This window comes from Taeniopygia guttata, chromosome Z (genome assembly GCF_048771995.1).
Source record: "Taeniopygia guttata chromosome Z, bTaeGut7.mat, whole genome shotgun sequence".
In the NCBI taxonomy this organism is placed as follows: domain Eukaryota; kingdom Metazoa; phylum Chordata; class Aves; order Passeriformes; family Estrildidae; genus Taeniopygia; species Taeniopygia guttata.
In genome coordinates this window covers 68,033,455-68,057,512 of record NC_133063.1, presented here as the reverse complement: position 1 = coordinate 68,057,512, position 24,058 = coordinate 68,033,455, and the positions used below count along the sequence as shown (strand labels likewise).

Below are 24,058 nucleotides of genomic sequence, written 5' to 3'. Positions count from 1 at the left end.
CCCATAAAGATTGTAATTACTGATTTCGTATCTGATAGTGCTAAGAGCATCCAAGCAGCAATCATCTAGACTGCTCCTGAAAGTGTTAGACTGAGGTCTTCTTACATTTTCCTCTCTGGCCAGAAGCTCCACACTGCTAGCACTACAAGGAACTGAGCTGCCTCCTGCAGCATTTGGGTGAATGAAGTTAAATTATGTCCTTGCCTCTCTGCAACAGCTCCAACAAATAACCACCCACTGCCCTCCCAAATCCAAACCCAGTGTTAAAGCAATAGGAAGAAAGGAAAAGTATGCAAAAAAATGTTGTTAACAAGAACATAGCAAGAAAAAAACTACGTCAATGTTTTCAAGCTTGAGAAATCTACAGAACAAATTGTCTGCTGACAGTGTAGGCTGCAATGGTCCCTGCAGACAAGAAATATGCAGGTGTCTCACTTGGCACTGAAGTCAGAGTCTGTATCCATTTATTGTCAGGACATTGTAGCTTCATGACTAATACTGAACCTATAGTCTCAGAAGTCATGGTGTAGCAACAGTGTGAACATCATTTCAAGAGAATTGTAGGGCTGATGTTTGCCATGGGCACAGAAAAGAAACACAGTGAGGCCCTAAGTCACCAGACAAGGTCCTAACTGAAAACTAGAAAACTCATTTGAAAGGGGGAAGGAATGTGAGAGGGAAACGTGTTGAGCTAACCACAGAAATTGCTATCAGGTACATCTGTTAGTAAAGTAAAAATACTAGCCAAATAATCACAGCACTTGCTACCAATTAAGCAAAAGATTCATTATGGCTGTTACTCTGGCACTCTGAGTCAGACATTCACCCAAGCAGACTTCAGAAGCATTGAAAAGGCAACTCACGTTGTCCTCCAGGGTGCTGTTACACCCAGGCTGGGCCAGCAGAAGCTTTACAATCTCCACATGTCCATGCTCACTGGCGCACATCAGAGCTGTAGAGCCCTCATCATCCTGGATATTGACGTCTGCACCACAGGCCAGTAAAGCTTTAACCATGTCTATCCGGCCATGGCTCACAGCTAGCATCAGTGCAGTCTGACCAGCCTGCATGGAGGCAAGAGGAAAACCCAAATAATTACAAAAACAATCAGTGACAAAGAACAAACACTTTTTTTTTTTTTTGAGGCACTGTGTTTTTCTGGGGGAAAAAAAGTCTTTTAAGGCTTTGATTGCCATTATTTAAATACCTCTTATGTATCATATATCCCATATTCACAGAGCTATTTATTGAATTAATGGAAGATATTCAATCTCTTTTCAGACATCTGTAGTTTATTCAAAGGAGCTAAATGCTGCAGAATTTGTAAATGTTGCCCAAAATTCAGTAATAGTTCTTTCACACCATGATCAACCTTCATTTTTAGAAGAGGTCCAGACCTGAGGCTCAACTGTTCTTCCACAGCTCCATTTTGTATATAGCAATCAAAAACATACATAAAAAACCCACAAATGACGAAAGCAAATGAGAGCAATATTTGAATTGATAAGAGAAGGGATGGAAGCATGGAAGGAACAATAAAAAGGCACAGGAGTACAGCAGTAAGAACTGTGCCTTGTGAACTGTTTAACTGACCTGGCTGGCTTTAGCATTCACGTCCCCACAGCTGAACAGTTCCTCCACTATCCTCATGTCCTTCTCTGCTTCCACAGCTGCAAGTGCAGCAAGCATGATGGGGGTATAACCAGCCTTGTTCTGATGATTTACATTACAGACATCTGCAGAGGGATGACATAATTTCTTCAGAAAGCAAGAACCCAAAAAGCACTGATTGTGCTAATCAACTGAATAAACTGTCAGTAGAGCAGCCTATAAAAAGAAAAAGTAGCAACTGCTTTCATAATGGATGCAATTCAAGGGAAGGTGGAGAAAAAAAAATTAACAGAGGAGCTCTTGAGCCAAACAAAGAAAAGAATTCTTTTGTACTATGTGTACAACACAAGAGAGAGCACAAAGACATTTTATATGTTATCATTTAGGGCTTTATTTGTGCATTATTTTTTCCTTTTGTAAAAGCAAGTGGTCTGAAATTTGGCATGATATTCAGAAACACTGTTAGGATAGTCCTTAAGGTCTTCTTCCAAAGGCATGCAGACTGCAGAATAAAAGTGGTTCAATAATATGGTCAATGGAAAAGATATTTCACATGTCTTTAGCACAATTTTCCTGCGATTGGTGTTACTTTAAAAATCTGCAAGTGTACTTCAACATGATTTGGAGCTGCCAAAAAACCAAACCATTTAAATTAAAGACTGCTACCAGTTCTACAATGTATTTGACCATGAACAAAACTGCTCTGGGAACAAATACGGGCAAGTCCACCAGTGCCAGCAACCGACAAAGAGTTCTCCTTTTTGTTCAAACTTTGCCTCCAGTCTGTCTCTGATCCTGAAATTCTGCAGAAATTCAGCAGTGCTTATTGGTTAACTGGGCAGCAGGGTGCTCATCATATTGGAAAGCAGGGACTCAGATTTACATAAACATTATCTGCAGACTAGAGGTTAAAATGCACCACAAGCAAAAATGGTTCAGGAAATTCTTCAGACTTATGGGCAAAGGATTTTCTTTCAGTCAAAACAACATTTCAGAAGGAATTTGAGTGCAGATGTGAGATATTGCAAATTTTTTTCATGTTAAATAGATGTTGGTGATGATACCTTATAACCAGTAGATCAATACTTCTTTCAGGCATCATTTCTGTGAAGCCACTGAAGCCAGAGAACACAACACTCTGATAAATGCATTGCATCCTGAGTAATGAAAAACTTTCAGAAGGGTTGTGCTACTACTCTGACTTGACTACTCTAGCAGAGTGTGTTTTCTGAGGTCACATTTAGTTCCTTTTCCATATGGCTGAGGGAAACTGTTCTCTTTTTTGCCCTCTTAGTGATTCTGCTTCATGCTATGGAGGATTCTCTCATCTCATCCTGTCCACTCTTCTCACGAAACACAGACATAGAGTTCTTGGTCTAAGAATCTACCTGTGATATTACTGTACTGCAAAGCTGACCTCATCTCTTGATTTCCAGAAGAGATGAGCATGTTCTTGCTCCTCTGAGACACCTAGGGAAGCAGAGGGGCAGCTTCCTCCTACCACACTGTGCTGCAGACCCAGCCTGCCCTGTTTCACCACACTCTTGACATTCCCTGCATTCCCCTGCTGTGACTCACTCTTCCCAAACACAGACTGCCTTCAAAAGGACCAGAGATTTCAAAGTGCTCACTTTCCTCTTGAAGAAGTCTCTGCATGTGTGACACATGTGCTAGGTTATCAAAGCTGAGATTTGTATCATTCATATCCTTGTTTATCTGATGCTCCCCTTCTGCTTGGCTTGGCTTACACTCCAGACGTGTCACTGACCGAGTTAAGCTTTCACAATCAGCTGTGACAGGTTTTTCAACTAGTTTAGAGAAAACAACTTTACTCAGAGAGAAAAACTAGAATTAAACAGATTAAACATCTGTCCAATGTGTGATACCTTCTGCTGGATGCCATCTGGCACACTGAATGTGAGGAGCAGATACTCCAGAGTCTCTCCTTTGCCACTACTCTTTCTGCACGTGTGTTGCAAGAAGATCAAGAAAATGAAGCAACAAAAAGCAACCACATGAAGCAGCATCAGATTGCTTATGGACTAGGGAAATGGTCTCTGTGACAGAATGCCATATTGCTCCAGTTTCTCAGGAAAGTAGCATAGATGAGTCAATGTAGTGGCCAGAAAAAACTTCTGCACTGCTCTAGACAAAGCTAGACTAGCTTGTGTGTTTAAGATGGTATTTATACCTCAATGCATCTTCCTCCATCAGCACCCTACAGAATGCTGAGCAGCAGCTGTGCTGCCTACAGAGAAAACTGCTGGAGACTGGTGCTACTGAACTTGGGACTACAGTGCAAGAGTCAGGAATCTACTATCTATCTCAACTCTGTATATAATTCTTAAGAGTTTTTTTAACTTCTTCAAGAAGCATCACCTCCAAAGCCAGTACTAGAAACAAAGATTCTAGACTACCTAAGTAAGTCACCATATAACTGTTAACAGTTAAAACATCTGCTGGAAGAAGACCAAACTTGGCCTCTAGTCCATCAAGAATTTCACTCACGAGAATTGCAAAACCAAGAATAATAATTAAAAAAAAAATAAAGCAAACTTACTTGCATCCAGAAGAAGCTTTACAATTTCAAAGTTAGAATGTGACACACTGTAATGCAGAGCTGTGTTTCCATTTCCATCTGCCATGTTGATGATATGTCTGAGGACAGCAGGAGAAATCTCTTCAAAAGCAGTTATGTAGTCTCCAACCATTTCAGGGAGAGCTGACTTCTGACTTGAGACACGAAACCACTCATGCTGGATAGTATTTAAACAAAACCTCTGCCAAAACCAAGACAGAAAAATTTACATATGGACAACCTATTTTAAAGATTTTCCATCCCGTAAGTCAGCAATACAGGTCAAATACTTTTTAGTCCAACGTGGGAAGAAAGTATTCAGCTCACAAATAAGATGTACAGACTGAAGCATCCCCTCTGACTAAAGTCCACTTTAAAATACCATTTACTTCCTCTCACTTCACCTGACTTTCACCTCTGACAGCAGAGAATTTCAGGATGACAATACTCCCAGAATTAACAGTTATCAAATGCTGGTGAAAAGGGAAAAAAAGAGCTACGCAACAATTTCCATCAAATACTTAACTACATTTATAAATCACTGATAAACTCAAGACTCTTTCACTGGACTTAAAACTAAGTCAGATAGGCCCAGTTCTGAGGCACAAATTATCAAATGCACAAAGTATATGAGAACTGTCTGGACAGCAGTTCTGAAGAAGAACTGATCATTACAGACGATTACAAACTGAACCCAACAGCACATCATAATATAAAAGGTAAATACTGTTTTGGGGTGAATAAACAGATTTATAGCTTGCATGGCATGTGATGAAGTCCCTTCTTTCTGCCTAGTACTGTAAAGACAACACCTGGTCTACTTTGTCTAGTCTGATCACTGAATGACACAAAATATTTGGTTGAAGCAGTCTCAAAGATAAGCAGCAAGCATTAACAGAAGTCAAGGAAATCTGACTTACAGGACAGGCAGGAAGGACTGGAGATGCTCTGCTGAAAAGAACCACTGGGTAAAGAAACCATGTAACTTTTGTTGCAGAAAAGAGAAAACAAAGGAAGAACCTGTTCTTCACCCAAAGGCTGTCTGGCTTTAGTAATAAGAGATTTTAGTTGCAGTGAGAAGATGCAGGCTACACATTCAGGATAGACTTTCCCATGGATATGGACTGTGAGTGGGGGAGTAGGAGGGGACTTGTCTGTTGTGTAGGTAGAGCAGATCTCACTGAGACAAGAAGGCTTCCATATTCACCACCACCTCTGACTTTGAGATACTTTCTCTAACCTGGAAGGACCACTGTATCTTTCTCATAAACCCTCACCTGCAAGGCAGCCAGTAAATTCAAGGGCAATTTTGCAGAGAAGACATTCATAAAGTTTATCTAGCTTCTAGTGAAAACACACCAGTAGCTCTAGAGGTGGTCTGTGTCTGGTGAAGAGAAAATATTCTATCCACACCAGTGCCACCTATGTATCTCTACTACATAAACACATTAATAGAATATTTTACATCAGTGTTACTATAATGTGATGTATGTATTCTGTGAACACAGGGAGTTGAAATGCAAAGGTGGCCATAAACTGACACAATAGAATTTTAAAATTTATTTCAGGCACTGCTGAGTGCAAAATACCACTAAGAAATTATTTTTAGCCACAGTATCACAAATATTATTAAATAAACAACACACTTTTAAAAGTCAATTAATCCATCACATTCAAAAATATGCAGTCCACAACTCTTTTTGGTGTAAACAGCAGCTACAAGAGCTGGATATACTGGAAGAGGTTGGGACAACTCATACACATCCTTAGCTATACTGACATTTAAGCTGTTTGGACAAGACTTCTTCATCAGCAGACAGGACAAGAGCTGATTAGTCTGCAGCTTCCACCTACAAACACTACTTGCACTACAAAACACTTCAGGTACAAGAAAGAAAAATGTAAATTCAAATTACCCTTCTAAGGCAGAGATCATAATCTGGTTTTGCCATTTTTGACACTTTCAACTCCAAGAGGGCCTAAAGCATTTGTTGTTTGAATGCCTAAACTACTCCTGAAGGACAAACACAGAATTAAATACTATGTGTCACAATTGTATGAAACAACCTTTCAAAACATTCACTGGACCACAGACGTCAGAACTGGACATAGACAGTATTACTGTGTCATACAGACAACATTATTGTCTTTAAGAAGCTGCAAATGCTCTATAGTAGAAGTATATATATAGAACACTAAGTTGTTGCCTTTTATAGCACTGCACAAGTGTAACAAATGCAAAATTCAATTTCATATTATTAAGCAGCGTTCCTTTGCTCTCAGATTGCCCTCACAGAGTAGCATAAGCAATCCCTAACTGAGGCATTTCCATTAAGGCAAATACAATTTTATGTCTGGAGACTTGAGTATTACTTAAGTACTAACAATAAATCCTCCAAATAAATAACAATAAGTCTCTGCAGCACTGATAAAAAGTGCCAGTGCAGTAAACAAGACAAACAGCAACCCTATTTGAAGAAGAAGAAGACAGATCACCTAGTGTTTCAGAACAAACTCTGAGTTTTTTTCATAGGATGCAACAGACTCTTCACCCACTGCAGTCTCCTCATGTGAGGCCTGAGACCTACCCACACCAGCTAAATTAGCAAAACCACAGGAATAACACAGGAATGCACAGGTATGTTGAAACTGTACTTTCATGTTACTGTTTTTATGTGTGTGCCTTGGGACAACAATACTGAAGCACACAAAGCACAAGTATATTCTCTGTATGGAAGTGCCGTGGTAGAAAGAGCTTTGTGACTCTTGCAGGACAGATGAAATCCTCTTCTGCCTAGCCACTGCTGTACTGGTCCTGTAAAACCAGAAGTCACCTCTCCCTTAAGTTTTTCTATTGCATCTCAAGAGAAAATTTTCACCTGTATTGCTTACCACATCTTTGTTTGTTAACGCCTTGGGGTCATCAATGTTGTTTCTCAGCAGGTTACAGGCAGAAAGCATCTTTTCACTTAGCTCGTACCTGAGGGAGACAGCAAAATACACGGCATGTTTCAATTTTTACCTTAGCATTTCAGTATAGAAACATTTGTTTTTCTGAAAGTTCTCTGGGAATTAAAGTTTCCAGGCAAGCCATCTGCTCCTACCATGCAGAAGCCACTCTGGCAGCTCTTCTCACAGACATTCCCTTCACACTGAATGGAGATGAGTGTGGGAAGATCAACAGGAATGTAGAGTGGGAAACACATCACTTTCATGCTGTAAGACTTGGCAATGCTTCTAGTGGAAATTCTCACCTACTGCTGTGTGACTGCAGTATGCTATGTGCTCACTTTATATGCTATGTGCTTTGATTACTTGATTGATGAGGAGAAATGCCAAGAGTTGTGATGGAAACAGAATTAAGCAGTAGGAAACAGCTCAAGAGATGCCTCCGTGCCAGCTCCCATTCATTGGAACTAGCCTTTCTTAACCCACCCACTCTGGAAATTTACTCTCTTTCTCCAGCACTTAATTTTTACTCCCTTGTCATTACAAATTTCAAAAAAAAGGTCAAGAAGGCCTGTGCTACATGTCATACCAGGCCGTGGCCAACCATCGTTGCCTAAATCCTGCACAGAGGATAATTGCAATTTTCCCAGAAAATTCTCCCAAAAACCAGAGAAGCTAACATACTCATGTGTGTAAGACAGGCATTTTAGCCCTTGTGTATTACAAGCCAGCTGCTAGTGCTAACAGAGCAATGAAATTCTGCACCATTGCATGGACCATGGCCATACATGGCCATGTGCCCTGACTCTTCCCCTCAGAGGGCATCGCCAGGGCAGTCAACTTGCAAGGAATGTGCTCCTTAAGTACAATGGCTATCTAAGCTGCTCTGATGCTCTTCTTCCCTATCACCCCTTGCTACTGTAAATACAAATTAGAGAGCTCTTTTCAGAGGCTGCCCATCTTTTTACACCACCTGTAAAACAACAGGCTATCCTACAGTACTGTATAAAGTAAGCTCAGGGCTCTTCAAATAACACACAGCTCCAAGGCCTCCAAACTCTGAATTATTAATTTCTTCATCTCTTTTATTTAACAGCTGACAATTACAGTTAACTTGATGCTAAGCTACATCTCCAGTTAAACATGACATTAATTTTATTTTAGCTCTTTTACTGTTATTATTCTAGCTATATAATTTTCCAAATTAGCACACTGGCAAACCCATTATCTGTAGGATATCCTTTCACTGCCTCGGTTCATACTTCCTTTTACTGTTTGCTAACAAAGAATCAGTAAAAACTCACCACTTTATTCTTTCCACGTGCCAAAAAAAAGCACAGCCTTGTCTGTCAAATTCTACTTTACACAGCAATTTCAAAAGGACCCTAAGACATGAGATGTTGAACAAGTGTGTGATGACAGCCTTGAAAGTGTATTTTAAAGATTACAGTATATAATCTCACATGAAGCACATGATCTCGGTGTCCTTAGTGTTGTACCCCATCATCTTCCTGTGCCATGCCCGAGATGCTGTGGAAGGTGCAAATGCAAGATGCACTCCCAGCAGCCAGGTGACCTGGTGTGCATGGCTCAAGATTAACTCGTTTGCTTACAGACCAGGACATTAACAAGGCACTGCCTGCTCCCAGGCGAGTGCCAGTTGTGACCTGGGACAGCCTCTGCTAGGGGAGGCACCAGGGTCTTGCTGTTAATGAATCATTAAAGTCAATAGGGTCAGCTGCTAGAAAGGATACCCTCTGACACCTCCTTCCTGCTCACACACAGTCATTTTGCCATGAAACTGCCTTTGGCTACCCACTTGGGGAGGAGGGAAGTGGGCAGCAGTCGGCCAGTGTTGGGGCTGATGCTTTCTCCACAAGCAGAAAGCACAGCCCACACAGCTTGCCCCTTGACACAAGGCAGAGGTGACCTCCCCAGAGGCACACTCTGGAGAGGGTGGGCAGCCTACCTCTCTCTGATTTCCACCTCCTCGGCCTCACACTCTGGGAGGGGACTGTCTTTCTCTGCCCCCATGGCACAGACCTCCGCAGCATGGGGGCTGGGCTGCTTTTCTTCTGTGTGCTGGTGGCAGGGGTACTCGTGGCTCTCGCACTCCTCCTCTGAATCGGAGGAGGAGCTCTCCTCGGAGCTGGAGTCATCGCTGGATGTGGTCTCATACCTACAGGGAGAAGGGGCAGGGGCAGATGTGCTTGCTCAGTGCCATTCTGCAGCAGTCAGTACCTGCTTGCACTGGCACAAGTGGAAAAACATCCTGCAAAAGCTTTGTCCTGTTTTTTCCCTCAGAGACCTCTTCTACTCACTGAACTCAAGTGTTACTGGCAAATGACACTGTCAGTACTATGCACACAGTGTGTAATGAAAGAAGAACAATCTCTTTTAAATGTAAGTCTTAACATTTTGTCAGACCTTGCCTTATCCCCAAAATTAAATTACTTTGTTCAGAGTAAATTGTATTGCCTTACTAGTCAGATACAAGCAGGAAAGCTAACAAACTTATAACTTTCCCTCACTATATGCAATTATACTTTTAGCTAATATGTAGGAAATTAGGTAAGTGGGATATTTAGGCTATATACTGAACAAAGCATTTGTGCTAAAGAAAAACTAATCTGAGGAAAGTATAGAAAAGCTATGTAAAAAAAAAACTGGATGAAACCACTTTAAAGGTCATTGCAACATTCTGTGAGGGCAAGTAATATCTTAAAAGAAGACAATTTTCCATACTGTCTTCTGTATTTGTATAGGAAGGTCTCTGTATATATTTAACACAAAGCCAAAAAAAATAGTTCTAAGGCAATGGCATCTCCTGCTGTATTGTTCAATAGTGTAATGCTGTGCTTGTCAGCTACCGAAGAAACATACAAGTTTTCCTTACTACAGCATTGCCTGAGAAATGTCCTCATGGCTGTCTGAGATTGCTTCATTTTCCTGTGGTAAATCTGTTAGCAATCTAATGTGCAGGTATTTGAGACGGATGCCATATATGACTTGCAAGCACGAGAGGATTAAGAGGAGCTCAGCTGTTCAATTCTTCCTTCCAACATTCAGTGGCTGCACCTCAGCCTGAAGGATAGGCCAAACCTATGCATGTGTTCGTGGGCTCTTTTTCTCCTTCCCACTGTGAAAAGTGCTACAATAACACATGTTTTGGAAACAGGTCTCTTACCCGCCATTAATGCCAACAAACTGCAGGTTCTTCTTGGTGTTGCTCAATTCCTTCTTCCCATCTCTTTTCTTCATGATAGATTTGAGTGTGTTCTCATTATTAGTACATACTGTTAGAAAGGGAGATAAAGCATACATATCCGTATAAATCCGTAGCCAGCTTTGAATGCAGCAGCATTATAGTTGATTTTTCAAAACAACTCTATATTTTTCAACAGCTCTCTCTGTAATTTACCATCTGAAGCTGGGTTTTTTAATATACATACAGTCATGGTTTGACATGCACATTGGAAATACAGAAGAACAGCTTCAAAATTAGCTCTAGAAACTAGTTAAGCCTAACTTCTCCATCTTACAACATGCTGCTAATCTTCATGATGCTTTAGAAAACTTAAAGAAAAGACTTTATCTTTTGTATGTTTGTTTTTTCTTTTCAGCCTTTTTTCTTTGCTATTAGTGAAAAATTTTTAACAGTGAAATCTGTTATTCTGTTAAGAAAATCTTAATTCTTAGTGTCAGAGAACAGCAGCTCCTTGCCAAAATGAACTCATCAATACAGACAGCGTGTTTAACAATACATACAGAATATTTAACAAACTATTCAACATTTATATTCAATCAAAGATGGTATTTTAGATTTAGTATTCATTAAAACTTTTAAACCAATCTCTATACCAAGGACAAGTAAAAGATGCATAAAAATTTAAGTATTTTAAAAATTATTAACCCTTTATCTTTCAGAAGACTTTTCTTAGGAAGACACTAAATTGCATTTCACTGATGTGCTACAATCTGCCATTTAAAACCTAACCACTGTCTGCAGACACATTGTCACACTGTGAATTTCCCCTCAGCTGCATCTTTTCCTGCTTTTTGCTTTTTTGAGGATATTGAAAACCTCTAACTGTATTTCATATTCAGACTCCATCAGCACGATGAAAAGTGAACGTGAGCCAGTTATTACCATAGAGACCTGAGGCAAGCTGATCATCTGTCAGGTTAATTGGAGTGAGAGCTTTATCCTGAGAAGAAAAAGACTTCCTTCCTCGAGCAGCTTCCACAAGGGGAGTCTTCCTCTCCTCCTCAGTGGCCACAGTGTCCTGCTCCAATTTCAGCATTCGCAAATTTGACGTTAAGTGTGTGCTTGCAAGCTGGCCATGAGGGATGTACTCCAAAGTAGCACCTGCCAAAGAAGACAGCAGGTGTCATGGACAAGTCAAAGGATAATATTTCCATCAAAAAGCAAACTAAGAAAAAAAGCTTGTCTTTTAAAATACTCTTTCCTGAGGACCTAATCAGAAAAAGACTGTGGTAATTTTCACAAAAGACAAAAAAATAGCCATGCAATTTTCTTTTGATAAAGACATACAATGCAAGGACAAGCTATGAAGATATTGGCTTTAAAATGCATGAAAGGAACGGTCTTACTTTTTCCTTCTCTTTCAGTATGAGCAGTGACCTCAGCTCCTGGCACCCTGGTCAGGGTGGGCTCACTGAGCTGCTCCTTGAAGACATGCCTGAGGAGCACAGCATGTTCAGAGGCTCTGAAGGTTTTTTTTTCTGCAAGAACAGTAACCTTTTCATTGTACTTGTTTTTTAAGAAATGTCATTTTCCATGAAAGTAGATTTTTTCAGGAAATTTTCCCTTTTTTCCAGTACTCAAACTAATTCTGAAAGCTATGTGCTTTGCCCAGTTACTGAGACAATTGCAATGAACTCCCACATACTACATTTCCTTTTTTTTTTTTTTTCTTTTGGTCAGGAGCGTACTGAGCTAGGACTTGTATTTAAACCAAGTTCCAAACCTTTGGGTTACACATTTTTCCCCTCACTGATTTGCTGGCGTTCACTCACTTTTGCCCATTGTGTATTCAAAAAGCAGTGCTAATTACACACAGGCTTTTACAGATTCCCCTGGAGTTACTCCAGCTGTGCTATTACAACTTCTCTACAAATCTGCACAAACGCTTTTGTTTGTAAAACATACTGAGTGTTTTTTTACACACATAGGCCTCCCTAGTAATCTTGTTAGCATTCAAGGAAAAAAAAAAGCAGAAGTTTAACTTGCTTTAGTGTTAGTTTTTAACTAACACTACCACTTTTTTTTCCCCCATTCTCTTCTTGCTTTCAGTGATGTGTGCCTCTATATTACTTTTTGCCTTTGTATTTATCAAGAACTAAGGCATAGCCTTCTCATTCAAATATGAGTGGCATTGAACAGGGTGCTAACACACTGTAGTAAGGTAAATTCCAAACATTAATGTTTAGACACACAGCTACATCTCTGTCTAGCAAGATGTTCTTGTTAGACTGCCTTTCCCCCTTGTTACTTCACCCCAGTGAATTTTTCCTACAACAGGATATAACGAAGCTAATTTTTCTGAACACTGTCACTTCCCAGCAGCTTCCTCCCTTTTGCTCCCATTCCCACCCAAGTCTCTGAACTTCCAATCAAGTCTCACCCTGCATGCATTTGCCAAAGCACCCTTCTCCAGCAGTGAGGCCCATTGCCCAGTCCCACCATGGCTTATAGCTCCTCCAACATACAGGGGAAGCTGCCTGCAGGAAAAGGCACACAGCAGAGTGTTGAAAGTCATGTCACTACAAAAGAGTTTATTCTTAAGAGTGAAATGTACGTGTGTGTGTGGGGGGGGGGTGTGTGTGGGTGTGTAAGAAGATGGCAGCTTCCCAGGCCGCCCTGGGTAGGAGTAACCCTTCTAGAGACACGTCTGAACACCTGGACACTCATGAAAAGCAAGAGGGAAGTCCTGCCCTTGCTCTCCCACCACTCCCCACTTTGCAGCACAGACTGACTTTGGTAACGTCTCTTCCCAACATCAAACATCATCCCTCATCCAGCAGCTGAAGAGAAGAGGGCTGCCAAGGTGACAGAACACCAAATATTTTTAAACCAAAAAAACCAATGATTTTTCAATTCCCTTAGCTGAAAAACAAGGGAATGTCGCTTTGCTTGCCTGGAGCTGTGACAGGTGCAATTAGAGTATCAAGCACAGTAACCACTTCCAGCTGCAGCTGATGGTGGCTGCCTGGGCTGGTTTTACCAGGTCACCCCTTCTGCTCCAGACTGGCCTCTGAGGACATGGGAAGGAGTGAAGGAAACCTGCTCTGAAGCATCCAGGGACATGCAAAGTTCCAAAGATGCCCAGGTTTGCTTTCAGCAGAACTGTCTGTGTAGTCTGCCAGACAACACGGTTCTCCTACTGAAGCAGCTGTGACAACCATGGTGTGTCTGGAGGCACAGGTGGGCTAGTGCATGCCAGAGCTGAGGGCAGGACTCTGGCAGGGCAAAGTGGGGCTACAGCCTGAGGTGAACCAACAGCAGCACATGATGGACCCTTGTCACGGCCATGAGCCTGAGCCTCAATTTCCTTAGGTGTCCCTCCTGCCCTAGGACAGGCAGGGGAGGGAGCTGCAGGCTAGGACAGACAGAAATGAGGACAGCAGCACACCTCTCTCCCTTGGCTCACAGCCTCTCCTGAACCTGCCACCAATGCAACATGATTTCAATAGGTTCCCTCTTCTGGTACATGCTTCATTGGCTGAGAAGCACCACACTGAATTCAGGATACAGGGCATGATGTCCATGCCTTCCAATGAAGAAGAAAAGGGTTCTGCTCAGCTGGCCCCTGGTACCTGACAAAAGAGGTGACATCAACACTTGAGGGCAAGGAGACAATAAAATGTGCATTAGGCAAATTGGTCAGTGCACTCATTCTCCCTGCAAAGCTCTTAGATGTCCACACTTATTGCATGAACAGTACCCAATGATGAGGGAAAGAGAGCTTTGGGTCCAACTCTGCAAGCTGTTAATTATAATTTAATATAATTATATTAAATAATTATATAAAGCTCCCAGGCCTTCCCCTTTTCAAGACAGCAAACATGAAGACACTTGGATAGTACTTAGTCCAATCACTGAGAAAAACAGACAAAGGAAAGAGCTGTACCATCCAACATTATGGTCCATGATTTAATAAATTAATCTATTGCTGTGCAAACCAAAAAGCCAAATGAACCAAGTTCCCTCTTCCTCCAACAGAACTGCAGGGCTCCTCTTATGGCTGGAGGTAGCACACACCTCTCCAGTGTGGAAATGAAACCCTGGCTGAAGATCACCACAGGTCTACAGGAATCTTAAAATAGACTGTTCCTCTCACTTCAGAGATCTCAAGTATGCTTAAGCAGAATCCTTCTCCAGGTTGCAGTGCACAGCACTGACAGCAAATCTGCCAACAGGTCAATACTCAGTCAGGCACCACCTCCAGGCAGAGACCCTCGGGACCCTCAGAGACTCTCCAGACAGACTCTGCCTTGACAATATTCCTAAGCTTTCTGTTCCAGGCAAATACTACAGACTTGACATAAGTTTCTAAGTACTGATATAGAATAGTAAACTACAGCAGAGACCTGTCAAGAACTTCTAATTCATTTTTTAACATAGTAGAGAATTTTGGAAAAGTTCAGGAGTAATTTAGAGGCAGAAGTGTGACACAGCAAAACAAAAAACCTTGCTAACTTCATCTGTACATAAACACCTATGCAGAAAGCTGCTCTTACCAGTTTCAGTGGGAAACAAGAGATTAGAGCATCTTCAGGGGTTTAGCTCCAGTGGTTTAAAGGAACAAGAACACCTATTTTTAATATTTTAGAAGGAATCTCCTTCTAAAATCTCATAAATCACTTGCGCTTCTTTTGAAAATCTCACCAATTTAAACCAGGGTGACAGCAAAGCTGCTACACAGAAGCAACAGATTACCCATGCCATTTCCGGCACCTTTAATATCTGTCTACTGTTATTAGGATGCAATTTTCCTTCCTAATTGCAGATCTTCCCTCATATTTATGACAGCACAAATAGTGATGCTGTTAGCTGGTTCAGGGAGCCCAACAGATTTTTCTGAATTTGTGATGAACTCATGGGAACAGAAGTCTGGCCTTCACCTGCTTTTGAAATCTTCCATTTAGTTTGATGGAAGCAAACTAAGTGTTATCAGAAAAACAATTTAGCTTGACAATACTTTTATCCCACTGCAAATCAAGAGAAGTACAAACAAGGCCTGGTGATTAAATACCATCAGGATGAGAACCTAGCTCTCTGACTGGAACATCATAGGCTTCTAGCTTAAAAAAGCACACAAGCTTTTTTTTATGTGGTAGCTGCACAAAGATTTTATTTTTAACCATTTGGTCAGTGCCAGCATATATATGCACAATATGTTTTTAATGGTCAGTGATACAAGCTATACATTCCCCACTAAAGACAGTGCATAAATACTGTCTGGAGCATATGCAGCAAGGAAATACTTCTCTTTCACACTGTATGATTTCTTTATAGTAACAATAAGCTCATTACAAAATTATTTTAAATGAAGTAGTCTCCTCCAGTGTTTTTAAATCATCATGCCTAAAAAGTGGGTTTTTTTAAAATATAAATTATTTTAATTCACTTTCAATTTGGTCTACTTATCTGAACTGTTAAAGAATAAAACCATTCTAAGAAGGTACATAAAAAAGCAGTAATGAGCAAACATACTATGTTTAAACATTTACAATGATTGATAGTAACCCATCCAACTGATGAATGCAGTACCTTCACAAGACTAGAGAGTAGTTTCATTGTAAAAAGTACTTTTGAGCCATTCCATCTTAAAAGCCAGTGAATTTAAAGTTTCAAACCAAAAAATTGCCCCACATGAACTTTTTATACAATAAACTGACAGAAGGCAGATTCTTTTGGAGTCCAAGCACAGGCAGATGTTGAACTACCATTTAGCCCCAGGGAAAACAGTCCTACGAAGGCTGTAGTAAGAGACTGCAAGAACAATCTCATTTTCACTCTCACTTTAACCATTTTCTCTGTACTGAGAAGCTGTTTTTTATCCCCAAATTAGACTGTGAATCCAGCTTGTTGAAACTGGAAGTTAAAACCAATTCTTTTCATTAAACATGACTGACCACAAAAGATCCCACATCTTTGAAGCAGCTAATCATCTTATTTATGAAACGCTCTTTTCCAAGACAATTGTGTGTGAAGCTTGGTGAAAGCCATCCTTCATCTCCCTGAGGAGTGGTGGATCAAAGCATCTCATGATGCTGGGCGCAGTAGAAAGGTCAGCCTGGAGTACTTCTTTCTTTCTCATTCATGTGGATTTATTTTATCAGCTGATGTCCTATTGGTGCTGAAATATGACAACACTTCCTTGGAAAAATGCGAATCCGTTGCTATTAAACATTCATAGCTGTGCCTGTTACCATGAGAGTGGAACTCCAAACAGAGCTCAGTGCCTGAACATTACATCTCTGTGCCACACCATAGGGAGAGAACTGGGGCTCTATCTAACAGACAGCTTAGCAGGCTGCAGATTGCCACTCTATAAGCAGCAATAAATTTGAAGGAAAAAATAATCTACACTGTGGCAAATTCTGCTGTCTGCTAACTGAAGCAGAACCCAGGAGATAGGGCAGCTTTTAGATTCAAACACTACATGTAGTGCTACCACTGAGCCAAACCAGCAAATATTACAACACTAATAAGCTTGTGTTAACATATGACCAGGGAAGGTACATCAAACCTCTCAGAGGAGGTTTATGGAGGCTGGTACCATTTTTGAACAGCATTTCAATTTGATGCTGTTGTCAGGACTAGCAGAAACCACCTGCCACAGTAAACATGCAGAGGAGGCACTGTATTCTCTGAGACACGAGCCAGAAATGTGTAAATAAACAGTACTCATGTAGCTCTTAGGTGGGACCATCTGCGTGGCTGTTTTGCATCATGCATGACTTTTCAGGCAACGTGGAAAATGCTCCACATCTTCCCAGCAGACTGAAGGATGTATCCTGTTTGTAACACAAGCAAGAAGATCTGTACAGAAACTAAACCTGGTGATTGAGGCATGCATCCGTGGCAGCTGGGGATGAGGACTTCCTTCGCCTGCTTTCACACAGGCACAACCACTGTGATCTGTAGCAATCCAGAGCTTTACAGGATCACCACCATACCTGTGCTATATCAGCACAGACTTCTGAGCCTCAAGCAAGCTCTGAGTCTTCAGCTGCAATAGTTTGTGCTGCCAGGAGAGAAGTTACTAACCCGTCAAACAACATATTCTTCAAGAGAAAGGTGTCTCAAACAGAAGAGCTGCAAGGAAAAACAGCTTTCTCCAATTGCCTGCATTATAATTGACAGCACAGAAGAAGATGACCATGTTCACACCGCCTCATTAGTCCGACACACCAGTTTTGGAGAACCAGGGCCTTCTCACATCACCATCATTCTTTTGGTCTTTCCACTGTCCCTCAGCCTGCTTCCCCAGCTCTGGTTAAAACTTAAAACCCTGGAAGATTTTCCAACAGATGGCACATCAAGATTTCCAAACCCTCTAGACATTCTTACATGACATGCTTCCTATTTTCTTTCACTCCCTGTTTTAATTCAAGAAGCTGCCTACTTCCTCATGATGACTAAGTAGTGTAATGCTTCTACAGGGACACTCAGGATTATTCTAAAATGTGACAACAAAACTGATATCTGAAGACCACTGAGGCAAAATAGCAATGCGGGTAATCTGCAATGGCAGATCAGTTGTTCTTAAATACCATTCTTGAAAACTCTCTGCCAGTGAAAGACAGCCACCTAGACTTGTGAAAAGACTTGTGAAAAGTCCATGTAATCAGAACCTGTACAAGTGATGTTAGGCTTCTGGCTGGTATCTTGCAAAACATATCATATGAGCATTAAAATATAACATCCTGAAAATTCTTTAAAAATCTAGAGCAACAAACAGAGGAGATTAATGCACTCGCCTCCCTTCAGACTTCCTATATACTGTTAGTCTAAGACAGCTAGAACCTAGGTTTGTGACCCACATCCATATGGATAAGTTGGACACACGGGTTGCAAAGTCCAGCTAACATGACTTTGCAGAGTGGAAATGTGCTCATCTGGCCAGTGGTTTTGAATTCTGTATGGTCACTAGAGCTTCTGAAAGACAGTTCATATGCAGATGTTAATAGCATTTGCCAAGTTACAGAAGGCAAGGTGATTAATTTCCAACAAGCAAAATACAAATTGCTAATAGACTTGGCTCAGAGATCCTCTCAGTGGTCTAAGGTGTCTGGAGACAAAAACTGCCAGCCTGTGTCCTGCTCAGCAGGCTCCAGCTTTCCTGCCTGTGTCTCCATCACCTGCCACAAGCTGTGTCAGGGAAGGAGAGATGCCAGAGGTCCCTGCAGCACACCCAGTCTCCCCAGCAATAACCGGGAGATAAATCTGTAAAGCTGAGAACTCAACTGATGTGCTACCTCAGAAGCAGCACAGACCACAGACCATTAGTATGGCATACTGCTACCCAAATCATATGCCTCAAAGCTAGCTCAGGTATTTTTGCCCTAAAAGAAACTGGCCTCTAAGAGATACTTTCTAAGGATGCTCTTTGAATAAGGCATTAAATATGATGTTACTGATGCTAATTGGAAACTGACACTTTTTTTAGCCTGTTTTTCTAAAAAAAATGAGGTGTGCACAGACACACTCCTCTCAATAGCTTCAACTCAGTTGCTTATTTGAACTGAAGTGGAATAGAGACTCAGTGGTCTGAAGGCTTTTTGTGTTTATACAGGCTTTACAGAAATCAGTCTGAGATGCCAGGCCTGGAGAAAAGGGAAATGGCTGAGTTCACACACACACCTGAAAAGCTACATCCAAGATATCTAAATGAGGAAAAAAATCTTATTAAGAGCTCACAAGCTATCATGAAATACTGGTGCAAGGAAAAAGAAAGGCTTTATTAGTTCCAGTGATTACAGAATTATTCAAGTTAGTGCTTCATTCAGCAAAAAATCTTTCTCCAGAAATATGTAACACATGATCTGTAAAACCACAGGAAAGGGCAGCAAGACCACCAGATAAATGTATTAAATGCAGTATTTTCAAAATTAATAGAAAGAGATAGGGTAACATTTCAGGCTTAAGATCTCTTTTCCACTCCAATTCTCCATGGGTCTAAACTGTTATAGACCATAGCTTGATTTATGTATGCTGTCCAGGCATCCCTCACCAGGGACTAAAAATAAAGAAATTTTACACTCATCATCCACAGCTAAAGATAATGGCATTACAAGCTAAAATAAAATTATTCCAAAATAATTTTATCAGGAATGTGAAATCTGAATCCATGCATTAACATTTTTAGTAAATATTGTCTGTCACTCCACCTGTGTCTAAATGCTTTCAAGCCTCTTGACTACACATTTGATACTGTGGAGTAAAAGCTAGGAAAGGAATTAAGGATTTACAGATAGTGATAACCCTGATTCACTGTTTTACAGACACTTTTGATATCTGCTAGATACCCTTATTGTTATTATTATTCTATCACTACTTGTAAGAAGACTGGAATATAAAGTGCATACCAGAAAGATAATAATATTGCTTATACAGTATCATAGTGCATGTATGCAGACAGAATATCATATGTTTTCCTTACTGCTACATAAATATTGCTTATTCCTTCACTATGAGATCCTAAACCTTTTAGGTTTTTAAACTTAGCTTATTACATGGATGGTTCTATTCAGCACATCAACAGATGTGCTAAAAAATAGATTTACCAAGCTGCATTTTAACAAAAATAAGACAGTAAGCAAGATGCAAGAGCTTTATATAACTATTTGGATTAGCCAATAACATTATGCTGACATTAAACAGTACATACTCAGGGTTTTTTTCCCTATTCAGCATCTACAGGACATGCATTTGTGCCAGTCCTCACCACCTCCTTAACCTCTTGTTTCAGTCACTGTATGGCAAGAACATGAAGAAAGCATCTCACAGTCATCACCAGCCATTACACATTGGTTTCCAGGAAGCCACCATTTATAAACTTAATAGTAATGTGGTTGGATTCACCAATATAAAAAAAAAAGAAAAAAAGGCTAAGTTTTAAACTAGACTATCAGACACATTAAAAAAAATCTAAAAGTACTCAACTCTACCCCAGGGAATACAAAAATCTGTCAAAATAATTGTCTATATTTTTAAGTTAATAAATAAAAGGTAAGGAGTGTTTAAATTAAAATTCTTGCCTTTCCTGAGTGTCACCAAAACCTCCAGCACTAGTTATGCCTTTCAAACACAAGGTTGTAACTAGGGATTATTACAAACAGTTCCTGGAACAGAGAAAGCCCAAGATTTGGCTTCTGTGAAGTGCTCTGGAGCTGCCTATTATAAAGCAATCAGCCTGCTGGAATAGGGAAAGCACCCCACAGCTCTCTGTCTGAGCAGCACAAGGAACAAAGGCAATGTGCCTTTGGAAGAAACACTACTAAATGTAGGCAAATGTCTGTGGAAACAAGTCAGTTTGATATCAATACTGTAAGTGACTTTTGGCTCTGTCAAATCTGACACTGTTGTTTTTAAAAACATGCATGCCAAGTTTAAAATTCCAAACCCACAGGCATTAACCTCAAATACTCCTGAAGTTGTAACACTAAATCAGAACATTGCACAGTGGTTAAACCTTTCAAAATTTTAGACACCTCTCTTGCATGGTCAGAGCATGGCACCATCATCAACAGGACCTTCAGAGCCTGCTGGACTGGGAGAGATAAAACTGCCTTTGCTTTTTCAGCTACCAGCAATGACTTGGACAGAATACCCAATGGGCATTCAACAACAATGCCCTGCTCTGTGCTTCTCTGGGGAGGGCTACACAGTGGCTTCCAGACTAATAGAGAGCCTAGCAGGCAGCTGATCTGCAGCCCTGGGAAAGAGCCAAACAATGCACCAGATGTGTGCCTCAACACTGGGCTTACCGGATGGGGTGCTTCTCTCCATGCACTGCTTCTGAAGGTCCAGGCTACGCAGCTCCTCTGTACTGGCATATTTCATGACAGAGTTGATGGAGGTGAGGGTGCTGATGAGTTGTGAATTGAGAGATCCAATCTGGGAATGGGGCTCCCCAAAGGCTTCTGCCAATTCACTGTAATTTTCAGCAAGCAGCATCTGCTGTTCCTGCAGCAGCTTCTGCACACGTTCAATGTAGTGATCCAAGCCTGTCCTCAGCTCAGATGGAGGCAGAGGGCTCTCTGGCTGACCACTGACTGGGTCACACACAGACTCTCCCCCAACACCTATGCTCCTGGTTCCAGCTGGGACAACCGGCAACGGAGGGGGTCCACAGGCAATGCTCCTCATTTTCAGACCAACCAGGTAGTTCTCATAAACACTTATCTGTCCAATGCCACAGTCTTTGGTTTTTATTGCAGAAGGCTTTTCAAAGCCAGGGTGGCTAGAGAGCATAGTGCCCACTCCAACCGAACGCACCTTAGCAGACGCGTGTATGTCCTTCACCCGGCCATCCCCCACTGCCACACTCCGCACCTCCACGCCGTCCGTGCTGGTCTGCTTGTCACAGCTGCTCAGAGTGGTGTTAGTCCCACAGTCTGCCAGGCAGGCCACCTCTGTGCTGGTGCACTGGCTCACCATCTCCAAAGCAGTGCTGGTTTGCTGGCTAGCTGTGGAAGGCACAGCCATCACCATTGCCTCTGCCCTGGGTACAGCCTCTGTGGCTGTTTCACGGGACACGTGTTCCTTGGGCACACAAACCACCACGTCCACTGAACAGTCCCCGCAGCCCACAGACCTCACTGCTCCAACCACCTGTGCTGTCTTGCAAGGGCTCGGCACCTCTGACGGCTCCTCTGTGTTGACGCCTGTCTCACGGACGCTTGTCTCTGTGCCCACTGACTTATCATGCAGTTCCATGGAGCTCCCGGTACTCTGATCTTGCACCTCTGCCCTCTCCCTCACCAGCCACCGGCTCATCAGCAGCTCGGGTCCTGCAGCTGCGCTCCGCGTGGCAGGTCTGCAGGAGGTGCCAATGCTGCTGGTCTGTAGATGGTTTCCCACTGACGAATCCGCAACGGCCACGTGGTCTCCCACCATTTGGTCTCTTGTCTGTATGACAGCCTCCACCATCCTACTGACAACATGGGGTTGAGCCATCATGGCTTTATCCACCTTCTTTCTAGACCCAGCTGCTTGCAACTCCTGTTTTAATTTGGTCATTTCCCTGTCATGGGTGGTTTCCTTTAACTGAACCTCTAGTCTATAAATTTTCTCCTTAAGGGCTTCAATGGTCTGCTGCTGAAGCTCTATCTCCTTCTCAATTTCTGTAGACAGTCCAAGCATAGCCTCTGTCACTCCAACTCCACACTCCCTCACTTCTTTCTCTGTTCCCACAGCTACTTCTTTGCATTGCCTTGCAGATCTGTTGTATATAATGACATCATTCATGTTCTCATCAGCACCCACAGCAACAGATCGGGCTTCTTTTGTCAGATTTTCTCTGTTCACCCTAAGGTTTGCTGGACTTTCGTAGTTGCTATCTTGGATTTTTTTCTCCAGGGCTTGCATCTCAGCAGTCAGCTGCCTGAACTCCTCTATCCTCTGAGAGCTCTGCTCCACACTCTCCATCTCTTCCTCACAATCTATATACAGTTCTCCACCTCTTCTCACCTGAGACATGTGTTCCCACTGCTCTGCATTCCCTGCACTATAGGATCGCTTTCTGAAACCGTATGTCTCATTTTGAGTGGCTTTCCTGTGGTTTTTGAGTTCAGCCATCATGTGCCTCTTCTCCTCCTGCAACACTGAAATTTTGACCTGCAGCACAGGAATAGTCTTGACTTGCTCCTCGAGCTCCTTGAGACGCTTGAGGGCAACTGCCATTTGCTCCCTGATGTGCTGCAGATGCACCGGGCTCACGTTGGTGACCGGTGTGGATATTCCCGAGCTCATGGGGCTGTGACGAATGGAACTGCCCAATGAGGAGCTGAAGCAGGCACCATAGTCGCCGTTTCCCTGATACCCATTCTGCAGGTGCTGAGATACTTGACTGTACCCACTGGATCCCACAAAAGAGGGGAGGGAGCTTGTGGAGCCCATGCCTCCAAAGCTGGAAAGTCGAGGCCTGCGGACATCTCCAGGTGTGCCCTGCATCATCCTCTCCTGCTCCAGTCGCCTCCGTGTTTCCATGAGGGTTTTTGTTACAAGAAGGTTGTGCCGAGGAGGCTGGGGGGAGGGAGGAGGAAGCTGTTTATTCTCTGGGACAGTTAAGTAGGTAGGAGATACTTCAAAGGAAACTGAGGGTTTGGCAGGAACAGGCAAGGTTACTTGACACCTCGTTGCCAAAGACTGCTTGTTCTCATCACTATTTGATGAAGAGAGAGACTCTGTGGAGGTCCAGCCACTGCACTGGCCACCAGAGTTCTTGGTACCCACCGAGGCTGGTACAGCTTTCCTCCTCTTTCTTATATTCAGTTTCTTAATGGTGTTTCCCTTTTGTATATCATCCACGTACTTCAGAAAATCCAAGTCTAGCTGGTAGCCATAAGGTGTTTCCACAAAATAGGGGTCTTTCCGTTCTTTTTCATCTTCTCCATTTATACTAACTTCCTCTTTTTCTGGAAAAGAAGAAACAGAATCAGCATTCAGTAAAAACCACACACTCACACACAAGTGTAGAAAGATGGGTGTTCACCGCATGCCTAAGGCTGAAACTGCTGCTGCAGCTCAGCGAACAGACCCACTTTCCGCTGACTGACCCTTAACACTAAATTCTGATTAACTTTTTAAAAGTTAATCAGTGGGAGAAGGGCATACCCACATAAATGTGAACATACATACACAGAGATAGTGTCTGTTAATGA

The 24,058-nt window shown here is 42.0% G+C and overlaps 1 protein-coding gene across 6 annotated transcripts in view; it reads right to left on the bottom strand.

The window, feature by feature from the left end:
* Window positions 1–24,058, bottom strand: part of KANK1 (KN motif and ankyrin repeat domains 1) — a 135,225-nt gene that overhangs the window by 3,010 nt on the left and 108,157 nt on the right. For 4 of the 6 annotated variants that reach the window (XM_030257816.4, XM_072921782.1, XM_072921781.1 and 1 more), the window contains 8 exons: window positions 21,161–23,812; window positions 11,289–11,507; window positions 10,326–10,434; window positions 9,108–9,317; window positions 7,082–7,169; window positions 4,172–4,391; window positions 1,594–1,736; window positions 864–1,064 (listed from right to left, as the gene is read on the bottom strand). In XM_030257816.4, coding sequence (XP_030113676.4) covers window positions 864–1,064; window positions 1,594–1,736; window positions 4,172–4,391; window positions 7,082–7,169; window positions 9,108–9,317; window positions 10,326–10,434; window positions 11,289–11,507; window positions 21,161–23,812 — 3,842 coding nt within the window. The remainder of the gene's footprint in view (window positions 1–863; window positions 1,065–1,593; window positions 1,737–4,171; window positions 4,392–7,081; window positions 7,170–9,107; window positions 9,318–10,325; window positions 10,435–11,288; window positions 11,508–21,160; window positions 23,813–24,058) is intronic. The other 2 variants (XM_030257818.4, XM_030257817.4) reach the window with 1 other exon arrangement.